The sequence below is a fragment of the Sinohyriopsis cumingii genome, chromosome 9 (assembly GCF_028554795.1).
Source record: "Sinohyriopsis cumingii isolate HCF-2022 chromosome 9, ASM2855479v2, whole genome shotgun sequence".
NCBI classification, from domain to species: Eukaryota; Metazoa; Mollusca; class Bivalvia; order Unionida; family Unionidae; genus Sinohyriopsis; species Sinohyriopsis cumingii.
The window spans coordinates 92,204,972-92,224,329 of record NC_142969.1 but is presented as its reverse complement, the minus strand read 5'-3'; the positions used below and the strand labels follow the sequence as shown (position 1 = coordinate 92,224,329).

Genomic DNA, 19,358 nt, shown 5'->3' with positions numbered 1-19,358 from the left:
AGATTTTTTTAAGTTCATCCACGTTATATCCAGAAAATTTAAAATTTGGTAACTCAGCTTCTGTTAGCTAGTACGCGTCTAAAAATTTTTGTTTGTCGTCTGTTTTATCATCGATTACTACCTGAATTAATCGCTGGTTAAAATATTCCATGTCGAATGCGAGCTGATTTAATATTTCTACGCGTTTAATGATCTCGTTAAGTGATGATGATAAATCAAATATATGTTCTTGGAAACTCTGCCGTAGTTGCCATAGTTGTACTTTATCTTCTTGATTAATTTCTTTAAAATATTCAACAATTTGACTTAGACGAATGCTCATAACCGAAGTGTCAATAAAACAAAACTCCAGATAATATCATCTTTATTCTTAAAGACAATTGCATCATCACTCGATGTTTTTCTTTATCTCAATTAAATGTAGTTTGTATGATGGATTAATTTCGTGCTATGATTGCTTCTCCGTGATATAATCAGATTTGTTTGGTTCTGGTGGTATTGGTGGTGTTGGTGGTTGAATCTCAGGCCATCCTAGAACGGTTCTGATCGACGATTGATAAATATCGACGGCATAGTCAGGAGAATTTATCTCGATGACCGAAGTTAATGTTGGTTCATGGACTGTTATTTTTATTTTAGATTCTTTTCCGGTGATATTTTTTATTCTGCGCTGAAATTCATCATTGATTTCATCGATTTGATAACTACCGGTTGGAATACCAACAACAATCCAGTCAGGAGTACCATCTGGTTTATTTTTATTTGTAAATTCACGTGAATTATTCGACAATAACCAACTAAATGATTTTGATCTAATATTTGGCCAACTGTAACATACTCGCAACTGCGCTAGTGCAATCTCATTTCCTGAAATCGCAGTTGGAAAATTTATGGTAAATTCTGGATTAGTCGAACTCACCGAGATCATTGTTATTTATGGTGGGTTTGTGTTTGTCACGATCTGCTGGAGTAATTCCGTCATTATTAATATTCGTGTCTTTAATACCAGCGCTGTTGTATATTTTTATCATCGACGAAAATTCGAAATCAGATATCATTCCATCACTGAGAGTCACTGATAGCATCGAAGATAATTTTGAATACGCGACAGTTGCTGTGTGTAATTTTATTATATAATCGGATAATTTTTCACTCGTACAAGAACATATTTTTTTTTTGTTGCGATGATATTAAGAACACTTGCAATCGTTGTTGTGGCTGAAATACAAATTGTGACAGCTACTGGTGCCATCATTGTCATTGCTGATAATATCACGCCGGTCCCAGCAACAACGGCTGATACTGAATAAACAATTACATCAGCGATAACTAATCGTCGTCGATATTTTTTATTTTTGTCGTGTACTCGTCGATGCTATTTTTTAGTGATGTTTGCCATTCACGCGCTTGATTATATCTGTATCGAGATGCGTCGTCGATTGAGGTATTCATTATTTATTTTATTTACGTAAATAGTTGAGGTTTCAGCTACAAATTATATACACCACCAGTAAGATGTTGAGGTTAATGTCAAAAAATTATTCTGCGGTTTTTTTATTTGTTGTTGATAATTTCTCTGAGATCTTGTAAACACATTCACATGAACATCATACTTGGTCCGCAACGTGGATAATTTACCATCTACGGTATCAACATATTTTTTTGTTGCTGTATCCTCGTCGGATGTCGGATCTCTCAAAACCACTATTTTATTTCCATTCATGCTAAGTTTACCTGTCATTGTATCACCGGTTTTTTTTACGCGACCAGCAACATTTTTTTATAATTTCGTTTTTAATATCACCAACTGATATACTTGAATCCCTGATTTTTCCACCATCAGTAAACACAGGGATATTATCCGGAATGGCTCCAATAACCCTTCGAACTACATCATACCATCAGATAACACTGGTTTTTAGTTTTCCATGCTTGTCTTGAAAAACAACAACCTCATCTGCGTCTATCAATTATCAATTTCGTCTTTTGTTGCGTATTTTGATAGATCTACGTCAGTAAGTTTTCTTTTCATCATTCTTAATAGAAGAGATCTTCCATAAATATCAACCATTATTCATTATTGACTGATTTAATTTATCTACGGTATATTCATGAACAACTTTATAGTATGGTTTGGTTGATTTTGATAGCGCATCAAGAACATTAATTGCTTCATAACCACATATCGGAGGATCAGTTAGTTTTGATGTTGGTAACGTTGAATTCCAAACTGGAGTTTGTAATTGTCGGATATATTTTAAAAGCTCAATTGGTGGTGCTAGCCCGTATGAATCAAAATAAATAATTTATCGCGTAAGCAACCCAATGAGTTCCTGGACCATCACTATTATCGAGATTGATAACTCCGGTTTCATTATGATTTGTTTGCTCCGGTAACTGATCTCGCATAAAAACACCTCTAAAGAATTTTATGTTTAGTTTTTTAGCAGCATTGATCAAATCAAAATTCGATAACGGACGCATCGCGTCTGTCAACGGCGCTTTTGATACCATGCTGGAGGGGATCCTGGTAACCTTACACCTTTTCCGTACCATGCTGGAGGGGTTCCTGGTAGCCTTAATCCGGATCCCCTTTTTTATTGTATTTTCCTCCTGTTATCTTTTATGCTATTTTATGACCAGCATATCCAACGGCACCTAATGCAATTGCTTTTGCAATAACTGGAGCAGCAGCAGCTAATTTTGCAATAAAAGGTACAGCTGCAAGAAGCGGAAGAAACCCACCTGTTTTAATCATATCCTTGATGCCGCCCGGACACAGATCAAGTTGGATTCCGGTCTTTGCTTGTTTTGCTTTATTAAAATTTTTTAGTTGTGTTTTAGTTAATGACAGTTTATTTGGACCACCGCTGGAAATCTGATCTTCTTTTAATGTCATTTTTATTCCACAGCTTTTTGCTGATTTTGATTGAAGTTTTTCCACCTGACTCGGAGTCAGAGTCACACTAACATGACTATATGGCATTTCATAATAAAGGCGATTGATTTAAATTTAATCTCACATGTTTTCCACTGCAGCATCAACGACTCTCATTCGTCCACCAATACCTTCAAGCAACATTGTTCTGTCGCTGAGTATAACAGCAATTGCTCTGAATCTAACACCTGGATCTAATTTAGCTTTAAAGTGTATATCAACGACAGATTGTTTTACTAAATCAATGTGTTCTAATGAAAAATAGTAAATTGGATACAATCCTATGAAATCTAATTGTAATATTTGTAATCCGGTATCAATATTTTGATATCTTCCCATAAAACTCATCAAACGATAATAAGCACGCGATACTTGATTTTCTCCAAAATTTAATGAAACCTCTTCAGATGGTTCTTGATGTCCGTTTATTCTCAATGATACCCCAGTAGCATTAAATCTATCAAAATTCACGTGACTATTTAACTGATTATTTAATCGATTAGCATTTTGAACAGCGATGAAAATATGTCGTGGTGCAGAAACACCTTGCTGTAATGAAATATGCCAGGTAAAATTTGCAATTGCATCGGTTTCAATACTATCAACAATTGTCGTTAACCACGACATTATTGATTTACCGCCTTGATCCATGAAGGAGAGTATTTTTTGTTCTTCAGCGAGTGATGGAGTCATCACTGGCATCCATAATGTGAGTTTAGATAATACTACTTTACCAGTATCACCAGCCTCTCTCCAGATAGTATTGTTACTATCATCTTTTTTCACAAGTACAACTGTGTGTTTAGCTCCATAAATAACTTTTCTGATGTTTCTACAAAATCAAAAAATGTGAGATAATGGAATCGCACAAGAAAATTTTCTACGATTATCTTTCAACATCATCTTAAGCGTAGCAAATCCTAGGTTGTATTCAGCATTACCACCATGAACTAATGGGGCTATATCCGCGTTAGCATCACCGGCATGATTCCTTGGTCTTCTTATATCATATGGTCTATTATCAGGACGGTCAGAATTATCTTTGGCAAACATGATAGTTGGACCAGCTGATCTAGTGTAATCATCCGAGTATCTCGCTAAGCCTATAATTGTTGTAGCAACATCGATATTATCATTAATTGTCTCGATTTCTTTTCCATCGATCATATATATTGCACTCTTAAATAATGCCATAATACCGTTATTAACGAAACCAAATCTGAAATGTTCTTTGTATTCTGTATTATCTATTTTTATAATTTCACCTATAACCTCAATGAATGCCTCGCAAGGTAGAAAATATCTACTTGTATCCTGAACTCGTAGTTCAGTTCGCGTGCTTGTACTTGGTTCTATTGCATTATAAGAATAATACTGATAATCCCGTTTTGATTCATCCTTGAAAACCGGTGCATCCATATCAAAAGCTGGATCTGATATCCGTTTTAACATTTTATAATAAATTTATTATCTTCTAAAACGAAGACCACTTCCTGATATCAGGCTCGTATTTTGTTCGGCTCCTTGATTTATTAACTCATTTAGTTTTTCATTTGCTGCCTCATTTATTACCTTACTAACATCGCCAGGTATAACCTCAGTGCTAGGTAATTTAACTGGTTGTCGTCGTTGTATTAATCTTTCTATTCTATCTTTGACCGCATGAAACGCTTTACTAGCGATACTAGCAATAGCAGCAGGGGCTTTATCGCGAACAAAATCCATCGCCTTCATCGATAACTGTTTTGCAATAGCTGCTGCTTTAGGAGCTATTCTTGTAAAAAATCTTTGATATCATCACCGACTCCACCTCCATAGGTGATCTTATATACTGGTAACCGCGAGTTTATAATTCTAACGGGTAATGGTCTATAATGACTTTTATGCACAATCATTTTATTTAATTACTCATTTATCTAACAACTAATCACTGTAGTCATCAACGATTTCATGAATGAGATTACGATAAAATAAACATTTATACTCATGTACCCTGAAGTAATCGCCGACTGATATCAGCTGCTTCATTAATTATTTCTGGTGAATTATTCCCGGCTCTTTTTCCTCCAATAAGAACCTCCAATCATGATACATCATTGAGGATATTATTAGGACAAATAAAATTATTTCCTAAACCACTACCAGTACGACCAGTAGGACTTGTTGGTACATCATGAAACTCTTCTTCTGGTGATTGTGGTCGAGGAGGTTTTTTCTTTGCCTCATTTACTTCTTTTTGAAATTTTTGATACCCTGAATCTTTTGGATCATATTCAATATTTTCAGCGGCAAAATATAATGAAGGAATCCAATTACTAGGTCCTACTGCTTCAACAAACTCAGGTTTCAAATATCTTTCTTTAGAATCAAAACCATGCACAGCAATATTAATTAATTTATTATGATCAGTAAAAATATAAAGAGCCTTGTCGGTAAATAATTTAGCTTGTTTTTTTCTGTTGCTGTGGAGAAGGTGAAATAAGTTTTTGTGTTTGTAACTGTGGAGGAGGTTGGTGATTTTCTGTTGCTGTGCAAGAGGTTGTACTTGTGGTTGTTGTGTTATTCGTGCAATATATATACATCGCGTCATTAAAATTAATATACTTAACATCAGCTTCTCTAGCCTGATCAAGTCCATAGTATATGCGATATATCCACTTGGACCAGTTATTACGATTGACATTTTCATTTTGATGATCAGGTTTTAAAATCTTTTTTCGTTCATTAAAGCTCCGCACGGCAAACTCAGCTAATTTATCTATGGTTTTAGCTGATTTTATAGCTTTAATACTGTCTTCGGTAAATTTTTCGTTCACATCAGTCCTAGCCCTCGCTTCTGTTTCAGTACCTTCAATTATTTCTTCTTCGACGGGGGTAGGTGGAACAACATTTCTTTGTTCTGCTATTTGTTTTAATAGTGGATAAATACCTTTCTTCTTTTTCTCCTTCTCCTCCTCCTTCTCATCTTTAATATCTCCCATTATAACCCTTTCAGTGGTCGCAGCAATTTTTTCAGTAGTCGTAGTAAGAGGTTTGAGAAATAATTCAGACTATTCTGTGAAACCTCGTTCTGCTTCTTCTCTCGCTCGTATTTTTCGTCTGACAGAATCTCTCACAGGAATATATTTTTTTATTGCTTCTAATCTTTCTCGTGCTAATCTAATAGAATGTGCTTCTCCAATATTTGTCATTATTAATATGATAATGATTTTAATTCACCGAATCGGACTAAATAAATATTTTCGATGAAACGTATAGCGGCAGAGAAGGCGTGCTTTCAAACTCGACACGAGAAATGGTCTTATTAGACCAACACAAATAGATCACCTAGGAGGTTTTATTTTTGGTAAATAAAGCGTTTTTCGGTGATTTTTCTCCAGGAAGCTTTATTTTGACGATCCACGGGAGGATCAATTAAAGGCTGCTCGCCTTCCCTGCTTTGATATGATAATGATTTTAATTCATCAAATCGGACTAGATAAAATACTTGGATAAAATACATAGCAGCATGGAGGGCGGCCTCCAAAATTTGTTCTGAACTATACACTCTTCAAAATTTGCTAAAATTAACACTTCCAGGCTATGGTAATTAGAGAATGTCAATTAGAGCCTGTTCGCCCTCTCTGATTCTGTATAAAACTAAATAGTGTTATTTATATCTCTATCGTGTCGTTTAATTGTGTTGCATCGATCAAGATTGGGAATGAGATATACATAGGTGTTTACAAGCTTTAAAATTATTCGTAATAACGATCCTGTGTTCAAAGGTTTTGATGATTCAGTCAGCTGGGTTATTGTGACATAGGTCACCTAGGATGTATTATGACATTGATCTAGTAGGCCTATTCTGTCACTTATTAGGCTTGATAAAACGACACCTAAAAATCCACAATTCATCTAACCATTTTAAGTGCGATCAGGTTTAAAATGAAAAGAACATTTATCGCTGCTCTATAAGGACCATAAGTTAGTATCTAAATATAGTACCTTTGTGTTATCTGAATAATCCCTAAATCTCTACATTATTCCTGGCATGACTACTTCATTAATACTGGACTATACTAGTAATGGTGTAATACCATAGTGCAGCCTTAGTAAATAGTTGACGGGAAAAGAACATTTAATACAGTTTTTGGATAAATTCAGCAATAACGTTACCAATACGGAAAGAAAGAAGAAAAAGAGACAGATACATCTTAACGAGAGTAATTTTAGAAATATACGTTGCTATTTTAACATTCTTCCTTTGTTTTTCTAGGAATGCAATTAAAACTCTGCCAGTGGGTTTATTTTGTGTGTATATTGTAGCAGAAACCAAATTCCAAAGCTGGTGGTTGTACTTTGATATTTACCTTTTTTTTGGTACTTCTTTTGTTTAATATTTTGATTGCGTGGTCTCTTATGTAACTACGATGTGTATTTAAGTGCATATTTCAAGGCTCTTAGTTTCTAAAACGCGGAGAACATACTACACTAGTTGCAAACGCGTAAACTTTGGCAGTCAATTGATCGAGTTTGTCAAGTCAAAGGAGGAACGAAAACTATAATAGGTACAAATGATCGACATATTACGTAAAAAAAAATCATGCTTATATTACTATCGATCCAAATTTATTAATAGTCAAAAATAGATTTTTGGATACACACGATATACACCTTTCACTATAAAAGGTAGGAATTCATTGATGATCCCTATAAATGATGCTTGAAAGGTGGCGCAGGTAGATCGTTATCGCGTCCGTAAATCGCACATAGTTTAACTTGACATGGACTCTCGTGCCATGCATACCGAACTCCTCTAATGTGCCTGCCATGTCCGGTACAAGAGGTGACGTCAAGAGTAATGGACGATGAACTGTGTGATGCTATGTGTACAACAGACCATCCACTCGTAAGGGGACATTGATAGTTAGGGTCCGTAGAATCTGTACAGCAGATCTGGGAGCAAACAGAAGGAAACAGTGAGTCGGAAAAGAGAGGACAATCAGAAAATAGAATGTTCGAAGACACTTAGTCAAAATAAATCATATAACATGCCACAACAACTTTTAAAAATACAAAAAATATGACACATTTTTGACAACAATATTAAATAAGCAGCTATGAAACAATAAACTGCATGTAATATGCATACTCATTTCTTACTTTTAAGAGAGCCAACAGGTCACGGGACAATGAATGGATCACGAGAATATGTAAACCGCTACAAGGATAATGTCTAGCTTAGGCTAAGACAAAGGTATTGTTTATTTATGGAGTGTGTAACAAGACACTTAAAATTGCAAACCCTTGCGTCATTTAAATGTCCTCATTTTTGCGTAACATATGCTTGATTATTTGAAACACTGAAATATTGGCTACTGTATGGAATATATGGCAGTTTCCTTACAGTAGTGGAGCTAAGGTGCACCTGTTGCTGGTTTCCCAGTAAAACCATATGGATTGTGTTAGAAGTCATCATGAAATCCACGTTTACACCTACATGTTCCCATGTAACATTGTTTAAGAAATGGAGTATTTAGTACGAAGTGGTGAGTCAAGTCATGTTCATGCAATAGACAAAGTTAATGTTGCGAAATAATTTTTGCAAAGCGTTACACTCCTATCATTACAAGGCGAACCTCTCAAAGAATGTTATCTTTGCAAAAATTTATTGGTCTATCAATTTTATAAAATCCTTGCGATCAAATCAATAATTAATTTTTCGTCCCTTGTTCGAACTTGTAAACCTCCAAGTGACTGTTACTAAAAGAATATTTTTTGCTGTCTACTTATCCAAATATGAAAGTGTCTTGACTGATAAATTGTTTATTTCATCAAGGTGCAAGCTTCATTTGCCTAGAGAGACATAATGTCATTCGCTTTGCTAAGAAAGTAATGTCCTCAAAGAGTATAAAGCTCGACGAGAATAGGATGTATGCCGAGAGGAGGAATGAATTGTAATTTCTTTTGAAAATTGCATTCCTTAGTTTCAACGAAAGATCTGAGTTCCCGCCGAATGTCGCTTTTACTCGATACGGAAAGTTCAGTTTCTTTGTAAATAATGCCCCAGTCCCAACAAAGAAAGCAAAATCTCCCCCAAATAGTTTCTCTTGGACTATTATTATAGTTGCTAAGCTTTTTCTTGTCGACAGTAGGGCAAATAAAATTGAAAAAAACCATAAGAAAACTATTTAAATATTAATGTTAGGGACAGTTAAAGGCTGATTTAACGTACTGATTCGCAGCTACATTAATTGATGCCTTCCTGAAAATCTTGAATATCAACCCAAAATATATTTGATATCCAGTCTTTATCTACTGCTCTTAGTGTACCCATTCGTAGTGTAATCTGTTGATACCTCAAATCCCGAATTGCTTCGGACTTCAATTGGACTGTTTCCTTGACTGAATTCAATTGCTAGCGAAGAACCATGGACAGTGAACTTTGTGGGAAATGGGCCCTGGAAGTCTAAACCCTTTTCTCCATATGCCACGGCCCTTGCTGCAAGCACCAGTCTACTGGCTACATCTTCCTTGTCACGGGGATGGATCCTGAACCACAGCTTGGACATTATCCATTATTCACATGATAATAGTATAAAGGATATTGTCTTCGTTTTGAGAATAATTCAATATGAGGATTTTGAATGACTATCAAATTCTGTAAGCAGAAACATTCGTTGAGTGAAATATTGTTGGTATTCTAAGATGCATCAACAGTATGTAACCAGTGGAGTTTCCAGCTAATAACTTCTCTATTAGAAGTTCTAAATTTGCCGTTCCGATTTCTTTGTGTAAAAGCAAATGTCCTAGAAAATGGAACCTTTATCCGATAGTTCTAAAGAAGACATATAACGCATGCTATAGCAATTCACCCAAACTTGTTAAAGTGCAAAAAAGGACACTTGTTTTTAAGTATATGCTCCATGATTTTATATATTTAAACTCAGGAAACGTGAAAACATTTGCTTAAAAATGTACCATTAGCTATTATACGTGTTTAAGTCCATATTGCAAAACATGTTTCTACAGTTTTTAATTGGATTAAATGGAGAATTACGGAGGAAGAAAAATAATCTTTGCCCCATATTACCTAGCAATAAAAAGAAGGTTGTGAAAAAAGTTAAACCAAACTGATATACGCACATGCCATAGGGCGAGAGAAAATCAGGAAGGTCCATTGCCACAGCCATGAAGACATTCTGAAGTTCAGTGTTGGGAACATATCCGTAGTTGGCAGTCTGTGCCCACCTTAAGTCTGGAAACCCTCCTATTCTATGAGTATCGTTGCTATTACCTGCCAACTATGAAGTGCACATCAATATAATAAAATATGTATAAATGTAACTGTACTAATCGAAATCGCAATATGAACGACGATCAATTTTCTTACTGATACCTTTTTTCAATTTTAAGTTTCCTTTACAATCATACGTTTTAATTTACAGATGCATGCATATTGTTTTAATTGTTTCCTTTGAATTAGCGATGAAACCTAGATTTTACACCAGTTTGTTCTGTTACCGTATTTTAGCAGAGAAAAAATAACTTTTATTTGTAAAACAGGAAAAGTTAATAAATGTAACGTTAACTTTTAAAACATTGATAAGAAGATATATCGAGGAATCATGTGTACTCCCATGCTCCTTTCCGGATATAGATATGTGCTCGTATTGAAATGACCTTGTACTTGCCCGGAATGCAGAAAACGGGACGATTTACTTGTATGTAAAAGAACAATGCTTACTTACTCCTCAGTCCAAGTATGATAACTATCCTTCACGGTGTTGGAATCTCTGACTATGCAGATAAAAATGCCAGCAACAATTAGTCAAAGTTTTTAAATCACTTTGAAAATCAAATGACGCCGAGATTGCGCGGAGATTCAACAAGAGATATGGCTCTAATAATATGACACTGCTTGTTGCTCTAGATCTGAATGCAATAGCTATTTCTGCCAGTGTTTCATCACAATATAAAACGTCAACCAAACTGTAACCGATATTTCCAGTGGACGTGACCTTGCCCGGGAGTCTCACATAATGTAAGGATGCATCGACATGATATGATCAGTTCCTAGGTCTACAGTCCAAGTAGTTGTGCCATCCTTTCCACAATTTTGGATTTTGTTACTTCAGAAACATTTTAACAAAATCCTGATCCCAGGTCTTGCAGGTACAGACAAGGCAAGAAATTTAAGAGCCAAACTTTATCATTCGATATTAAATCTAGTCTCATGAGAAAATATCCATTTGTTTTTCTTTGGTTGTTATTATTATTTAATACAAATATCTGTTAATTAGATTGTAATTATAGTGTTATTGTGTCCTCCCATAATTTTGATACAGAAGTTTGTTGCATATTTCATTTTACAAATTGGTATCTGAATCGTCTGTTTAACGCAAATAATTTATTTTTCTGCAGGTTATCGTCAATCTAGTCTAAAATAATGGTGTGTTACCTGAACAAAGCCAAAAGGGAACGTGTTATTTGTTTCCCCGTTCGACGCTTGGTGGAATTTGTGCCGCCAATCGGTTATCATAGCGTGAAATTGACAGGCGTACCTATCAGCATGGGCGGCATTGGATTCTCCTGTAAATGGCAAATTGATGGCTAGTGTATGGATGAATCCATCATTTAACGCATGTATTGAACATTATGTTTAAGTGAGCAACACAAATACATTTTCCCGGCATGCATCACAATATCCATATCAAGTAGCAGAGTGCTTCATGCATCATAATAGAAATGAATAATATTTGTGCTGGACTTTTTGGATTGGTGTTACTTATCTAGGTCATATGCTTCCGCAACTCCAATGATTTTCCCCACTATAGATTTTGCAGCCTCGCATGCATGATAGCGTACGCGATTTGGTCAGTGTCCTCTGCCGTGGTCGCCTCTTGGTAGCATTCACATGTGGGCTGGTGTGCATGTGATATGTGAGCAATGTTATTTAAGGTAAGATGCTCTAACCTCGATCAGTAACCAGACAATATTGATATTATTGTATTGCCTACAATATAAACTCCCTCGACATATAAGTACATATGTTAAGATATACGCGAATATAATTGCTTTTCATTAACGCCCACATTGTAAACAAATGGACCACTATTATTTAATTTTTTTTTATTACACACACAACCAGTGCAGCCATCGATAGCCACTAACGGATGTCTCCTGGCAGTCCGATCAATATTGCTCCAGACACCCAGAATAGCTTCGTCTTATGCGTTAGTGAGACTATACGGATGCTTGTATAAAAATCTATTAAGTAATGAAAATAGCCTATTTGTGCGTGTGTCATTTAATTGTATAAATCCTTTTATTTATTAAATACATGTATTCGGGTTTCGTTTTTTTTGTGTACAGTGTTTATCCGGATGGGTACACGACTGCCTCTGGCATTAGGTTTTTTAAGGGTTTTGATTATCAGTAAATCTGATTAATAAATACTGACCGTGGTGATGGTGTCGGGGAATTCGTCAAAGGCTGTTGGACCTGCTGACAACATTGCTGGCGTTTTGTTCGTCTTGAGCACCAATACCAGTTTCAAAGTGGTATGAGCAAACCATCATATGTATCATTTACACTAAAATACAATCTAGCTACGGGACAGACAAACATAAACGCTTCTGATGTATTAGTGCCAACTCCAGACCATCTTGGAGTCATAGCATTAGCACATGAAAATGGCCAGGAAAAAGATATACCATCAGGAGTGAAATCAGCCAAAGAAATTCACTGAGGTCATATTCCCCAACGATTATATTAAGCCAACATTGACTCAGTGAAGAAAAGAAGGGTCCGCTTTTGGACGAAACCGATAGTTAGTGACACAAAACAGTGGCGCAATCAATGTTATTTTATATATAAAAGATGTGCCAGAAGGCAGGAAACCCAATTGTAGGAGCTTAAATATTGCCCTGGAAGATGTTTTCTTTAATTCATATCGGGTGTATATGCGATAGAGTGCTTGGTTGGAAGTGCATACCAATATTACAATTTCAGCCGAAGACCATCTTCTTCAGCAAGTCTCTACGATGACGTTTTTAATAGAAGATCCATCAGAGATTCATGAAGTTGCCGACGTTAAAAAAATAATCGAAGCAGAACAACAGTTGCGAGATAAAATCACCAAAATATCAGGGTTACATCAATAGTATCTGGTTAAATTTGTAGCGCTGGTGAAATATTTCGTAACGGTTGCACTTGCGAATATGTCCCTAAACATAACTTTTCGCACTGACACAAAACAGTCTCAATACAATAAGCCGTTTTCACAATACCTGAAAATACTGCTCTGGGGTTATCTCGCAAGATGTTGAAATCCCAAAACAAGACTCTTGCTGCTGAGATTCAAAGAACCAAACTGTCAAACATGAGAAGTATATTGATAACAGCATAGATGATTTATGATAGTAGACAGTGAAACAGTTGAAACAAATTTTAAGGGTCAACAATGAGAATGTTAGCGGACAAATGACCACGCTAGTGTCACGTATCTACCAATTTGTTCGAATACGACGCTTGTCAGACGAAAGAAGATTTCAAGTGACGTTGACAATCACCTGCCAAATGATCCAACCTTTCTCTTTCTACTTTACCTTTCGGACAACGCTGAATGGACAAGAGATTTGTTTAAAAATTACCAGAAACTAATTTCAGTCATCTATATGGCCTTTTAGTATAAAAACAAACGATGTTTGGCTCTCAGTAATGAAAAGAACAATTCAGAAGAAAAAAAAAACGTGCTTATGCAATTTTCTTTGAGGGCACATCTATGACTTTCAAATTTCAAGGAACTGAGACCTCATCCGAGTATGCGCAAAAGTGATCTCATCCATGAAAAAAAAAAACAACCAAAAAATAAAGTACCCTGTTATTGTAGTTTTTGATGCCAATTGAGATGTCAAGGACACTGCTTGTGAATGCCATACAGTATAAGAAATAAAATATAATGTCTGACAGTATTTATATAAATTAATAACAGCAACAACAACCAACATATATGCTACATATTTTCATAAAACGTGTTCATTTTCATTTCCAATCATTTCTGGTGTCATGATAATGTGACTGGGTGGGACATCATGATACATGTCTGCGGCATGATGCCCCAGTGCTAGACATCACTAAAAACGGCCACATTGCAGACTTCGTAGCGATATGACTGAAAAATGTTTAAAAGCTACGTTAAAATCCAAACCCAAAATCACAGTTAAATAACACACAACTCCCCTTTTACATGTGCATATACTGCATAGAACTTGTTAAATTATTCATATAAATAGTTTTAGCAATATTGTCCTAAAATATCTGACACTTATTTTGATTTTTATGGGATCTACTATTTAAAATTCAACCGAAAGATGTGTGGTGTCTGCTTCCTTTTGCATCTGTAACGGATAATTGCTTTATCTAATAATTAGTTTATTTAAACTATACAGCTCCAGACACAACTTGATATATATTTTTATGCTTTTCAGTTCGTAATAGTCTATGTTTAATACCACATATTTAATACAAGAATGGGTTACATTTAAAAGTCTAGTATCTACATGCACGAATGTATTTGATTTCATCAGTATACTCAATAGTTTCAGTTAATGTACACAAGATTCAAGGGACTTACGAGATTTTTTACTTTCCGTTTGTGCAATCCAAATGAATAAGACAGGTTCTACGTCCATTTTGAGGGTACATGTTTTTAGACTAATGAAACACTGATGCCAGACTCACTAAAATAAATAACTAGATGACTTCAGGTTAAAGCCAACACGACCATCCTATCTCTCAATCAGACTACATCAACGTTCCTTCAGCTTTTTGTTGTCCAGAACATTCGTACGGATTCTAAAGACAAAACTAGTCGATATACCTTCCTTCTCATATTGAATGTTGATGCATCCAAACACACAGCACATTGAATCTCTACTCTTCAAGCTTAGCTTGCCAACGTATTTATGGAGACCAAATCTACAAATGTACAAATACTGATATTACTAGTATATAAAAATGATTGTTCAATTTACATCTTTTCTCATGCTTGCATTACTTATATTTACAGCCATATAAACGCTTAAATATGTTAATTTGCAATAAATGCGAACACATCTAATAAAACGTTTGCAACTATTTCCACGCCGATCTCCATTTCCTAGTCACTTTAAACATTCACCAAACAGGGATGGCCTAGTTTTGATCGATATCAGGAATAGCAATTCGTCCGAAACGCGTATTGTGAAAGTGGTCAACTACCTTGCTGTACTCCATGGCTCTCGATGAAAACACGATTATCACAAGACAGTACCACTGCGGAAGTGGAAGACCACAAACCACTCTGAGTAGTGATAGGGAACCGGAGCATCAACCACGATGATTCACAGGCGTTGAAAATTGAAAAACTGTTTGCAAGTAAACTAAGAACTTCACTCATATTGTTTGAGCTTTCGAGACCATACTAATCACTGGTATGGTTTCATAAACGAGTAATTGACAATATCAATATGATAATAGCAGTTACGTTGGATTACAAATCTATTTTATTGCATTCTACCGAGCATGACGTTGCCATCGCATCAAACGCACACGTGCGAACGATACTAATAGACACCCGTGCCCGAGGATACTGGCCAAATTGTTTACTGTATCATCTGCACGCTTTTGTAAATGATAAATGTGGGAAAAATAAAGGGGGTGGGGGTAGAAATCTTTAACCCAGATATGTAACAATAATAACATAATAAACAGAATCGTTATTTCACTAATAATGCGTTACACTATGGAACATGTACGTCAACACATAGGTTCGACTAAGTACACAATATCGAGAAAAAAATAGGAGCATTACTAACTCCTTACTCAATAGGCTGTTTGAATTTGCAGATGATATTTCCTTATTTATTGATTTTCTTTCACTTCATAATTAAGTTATGTCGAAATGCTAATTTTCAGTCTATATTTTATAAGGTCTAGAGCTGCAACAACGTATCTGAGACAGTATTTGATTGTAGACTTAGAAACAAAGTGTGATGGAAGTGCTAATTAGACAATCAGCATTACTAAAGACAATTGTGGACGAAATGACAGCTCAATGGAAATGGTTGTGTGACATAATTAAAGGAATGATACACAAAATATGCTTTGCTTAAATGCTAAATTATTCTAAGGTTCCAAAATTATGTAGTTCTTTTTTCTAAACTATTATTTTGCACAAATTAATCATTTCTCATGTTTTATTTTAATATGTATCAGAATAATTGCAAAGTGGCATACAAATACTCTATTTGTCAAAACGTCGGGAAATTAAATTCTTCATCTTTAAATTGTAAAGATGTTCCTAAATTACCTTGGTACCATATCGCCCCATAAATAGTCATCGGTAAGAATGGGTTGACCATTGCGTTCCATAACGCACTTGGCACATTTTGATTCACCGCCCTTGAAAAAAAAACAAAAAAACAATTGCAACATATAATCGAAAGAGAAGCATGAAACAAATGAATATCGAACAACCTACTAATTAATCATCAGAACGATTGAATATCATAACATCAAAGAAGATAAGCAATGAAGATACACAGCCAAGCACAGCATATTGATGACGGTAAATCTTACTAAACCTGTTGACTCTGTGTCCAGAAGAGGGACATTTAGTCAGTGCTTCGTGAGAGGACCAGGCTGCTATTATTGTTCCTCCCCATGATGATTCGATCAGTCCGATAGGCCGATGTATGTGCGGGTACAGATACTTGCCGTACAACCAACACACAGCTGAGAAACTAGCAAGAGTTGCTGAATTAATAAAAATGGATAAAAAATAATGATTTAATTAATTTATTTTCTCATGAAATAAAAACGTGACATACAAGGGGGACATTGTTAATATTCGGAAAAGTTACAACACTAATGTGTTCGGTATATTTAACAGCACACAGAAAAGATTTGATTGGCTGACACTGGAGGCCAAGCTGTAATAACTATCAATGGAGTTCATTTTCTGTCCTTAGCCATTACACACAAGAAACTACAATATACACACTGTTATTCTAGAAGTATCTAGTCAATGTTATGTGTTAGATTTACATATAAATTGACAATAGCAAATAACACAATATTCATCTTGAAATGTCGTACTTTGGGACAGCACACGTTCGAGCTCCAATAACGTTTGAAAGGTTTGAATTTTTAGTATTGTAGTCCTTTTAAGCGTTTCTTTCAGAGTGTTAAGAACTACATATTTAGAACATGTATTCTCAGACTTAAATCATCCCATTTATACATTGTCTGTAGATATTATACACCTAAAACCTGATTACGTGATAATGGAACAAATTGCATCCCCCGAAATCCCCATCCAAACTACTCTCGTGTAATGGCAAAACTTTTACGTCAATTTGTAACATCATGGCAGCTTCACATTTTCACTTCTCCAGGAAGAAATTCTTTTGAGCTAAAAAGTGCCGTAAATATAACTCATGTGCATTATTCACCATACAAGATATATATTGTAAGACTGATCAAAATTGGTACTTTGATCATCGTCGCCTTTAAGATCATTTTATGTTAATTTTAGTGTTAGAAGTATTATCTTTCAATGTTTTGCTTGTTTCAATGGAAGCATGATGGATATATTCGCCGAATATAAAATAATACCCATAGTCTTTATTGTGAGTCTGAGTTTCAAGAAAACAATACAGAGGAAATAGTACATTAACAAAAGTAATAGATGTTCCACCGTTATGCAGCAGCGAATTCATATGTTCAGGTCCTAAGTAGCGCAAATAAAAATGATTTTCGTGCATTTTTTTCATGTACGTTACAGCATCGGTTAGGTGGGGTCAAATAAAGTGACCAAGATTTTAAATAAATGAAAAACAAAATTCACAACTTTATCTTACTTGAGTTTGGCATGTACCACTCGTTCACGAAAGACAAATCTGTGAGCGATGTATTAGAAGTATCCCGTTTTGTATTGAACATTCGAATCTCTGCATATTTCGCAGCCTCCTTCAGCTCCTCAGTGTGGTTGAAAACCTAGCAAATACACCATTTCATTTGAACGTAAACATGAATATATTTAGCATTAAATAAAAATAAACTGTCAGTTAACATAACTTATAAGGAACTATGTCCGTTTACAGGCAGAAATCAACCATAGATTCAATGTTTAAAATGTAAATTCCAGTTACCATTTTGTGAAAGACAAATGTTCCAGTGAATGGCTTAGGGTTCTTGTGCATGGTAGCTGGGCGTTAGGTCCCATCTTTAGTCGCAAGGGTTCAATGTTTGATTGGAATAAATTATAAGCATCTATTTGATTAGGCTTATGAAGATAAATAAAAAATAAACGCATTGTATTCGTTAATGAAAGGGTACCAAATCATGTTAATTGTAGTATCTACCTAATTACATTACCTGATATTATTGATATTACTAGTATTACTAAAATAAACATTAACAAATCAAGGAGTTTAGATGGAATTCACCACAAAATTCAGCTGAGAAGTAATTAAGTGTAGTATCACGTTTGTGTATATTTCCAGCTATTGAAATTAAGTAAAGCATTCACAACTCATAAGGAAAACGAAAATAATGACCTATCTAACATTGGCATATCTGTACTTTCTGTGTTCTAAAACATTATCGCGAAACATGTCAGCCAGCAACTTTTTCGATCTTTCAACAAGTAAGGACTCCTACATAAATTCCAATCAGGTTTCAGACAAAAGCAGTGATATCAAGCTGCAATGACCAAACCTATAGAACTGTGGTTCTACAAGTTTTATTCAAACTTTATTTACTTTGTTCACATCATATTTCTCTAACATGCATGGATTTGTGTGGACTGTTAAATATACTTCCTACTCAAGTTTTACTTTTAATGGCGTTTCTCAATGCTTTATATTTGGGCTTCTTCTTTTGAAACGGTTTATCAAAGACTTAGCTTTTAATCCAGTGCTCTCAAAGACTGATTTTTCACCGACAATTGTATAAGGCATATATCTGGAAAATTGCTTGATTTGTATTCTAGGTATCTATATATGATATTGGCCATCTGAAATGTGTATGCATCAGTATAGTTATTGTGTTATAAGTGACTCCGATAGCTATATATATTAATCTAATTTAAACGTGCAAGTGCGAGTGCAAGCATATTTGATTGTGCGTAAGTGACTTTTATACTGTAACCTGTTCAAATCTGGTAGATCACATAGCAGGTGAGTCTTTCATGAGCACATGCATTGTAATCGTGAAATCATATTTAACCATGCTACGTATATCTCAGCAAAGATGACGTATATACTTACCATCATTTCTTTTATAAATTATAAAAGTATATTTTGAATCAACGGCAAAACATATAATCTATGATTGTTTTCAGAAAACCTCATGATCACCATAGATGTACAGCTTTTGGGGTAAACTAAAA

General features: G+C 35.1%; 1 protein-coding gene across 1 annotated transcript in view; it reads right to left on the bottom strand.

Annotated features, from left to right (window-relative positions):
• LOC149792242 (uncharacterized) overlaps window positions 1-19,358 on the bottom strand; it is a 46,629-nt gene that overhangs the window by 26,187 nt on the left and 1,084 nt on the right. Inside the window, exons 3-9 of the mRNA XM_089969549.1 lie at window positions 17,827-17,962; window positions 16,549-16,720; window positions 16,275-16,366; window positions 11,382-11,512; window positions 10,067-10,224; window positions 9,280-9,472; window positions 7,633-7,876 (exon numbers count right to left, since the gene is read on the bottom strand). Of these exons, the coding sequence (XP_089825675.1) occupies window positions 7,633-7,876; window positions 9,280-9,472; window positions 10,067-10,224; window positions 11,382-11,512; window positions 16,275-16,366; window positions 16,549-16,720; window positions 17,827-17,962 (1,126 nt within the window). The remainder of the gene's footprint in view (window positions 1-7,632; window positions 7,877-9,279; window positions 9,473-10,066; window positions 10,225-11,381; window positions 11,513-16,274; window positions 16,367-16,548; window positions 16,721-17,826; window positions 17,963-19,358) is intronic.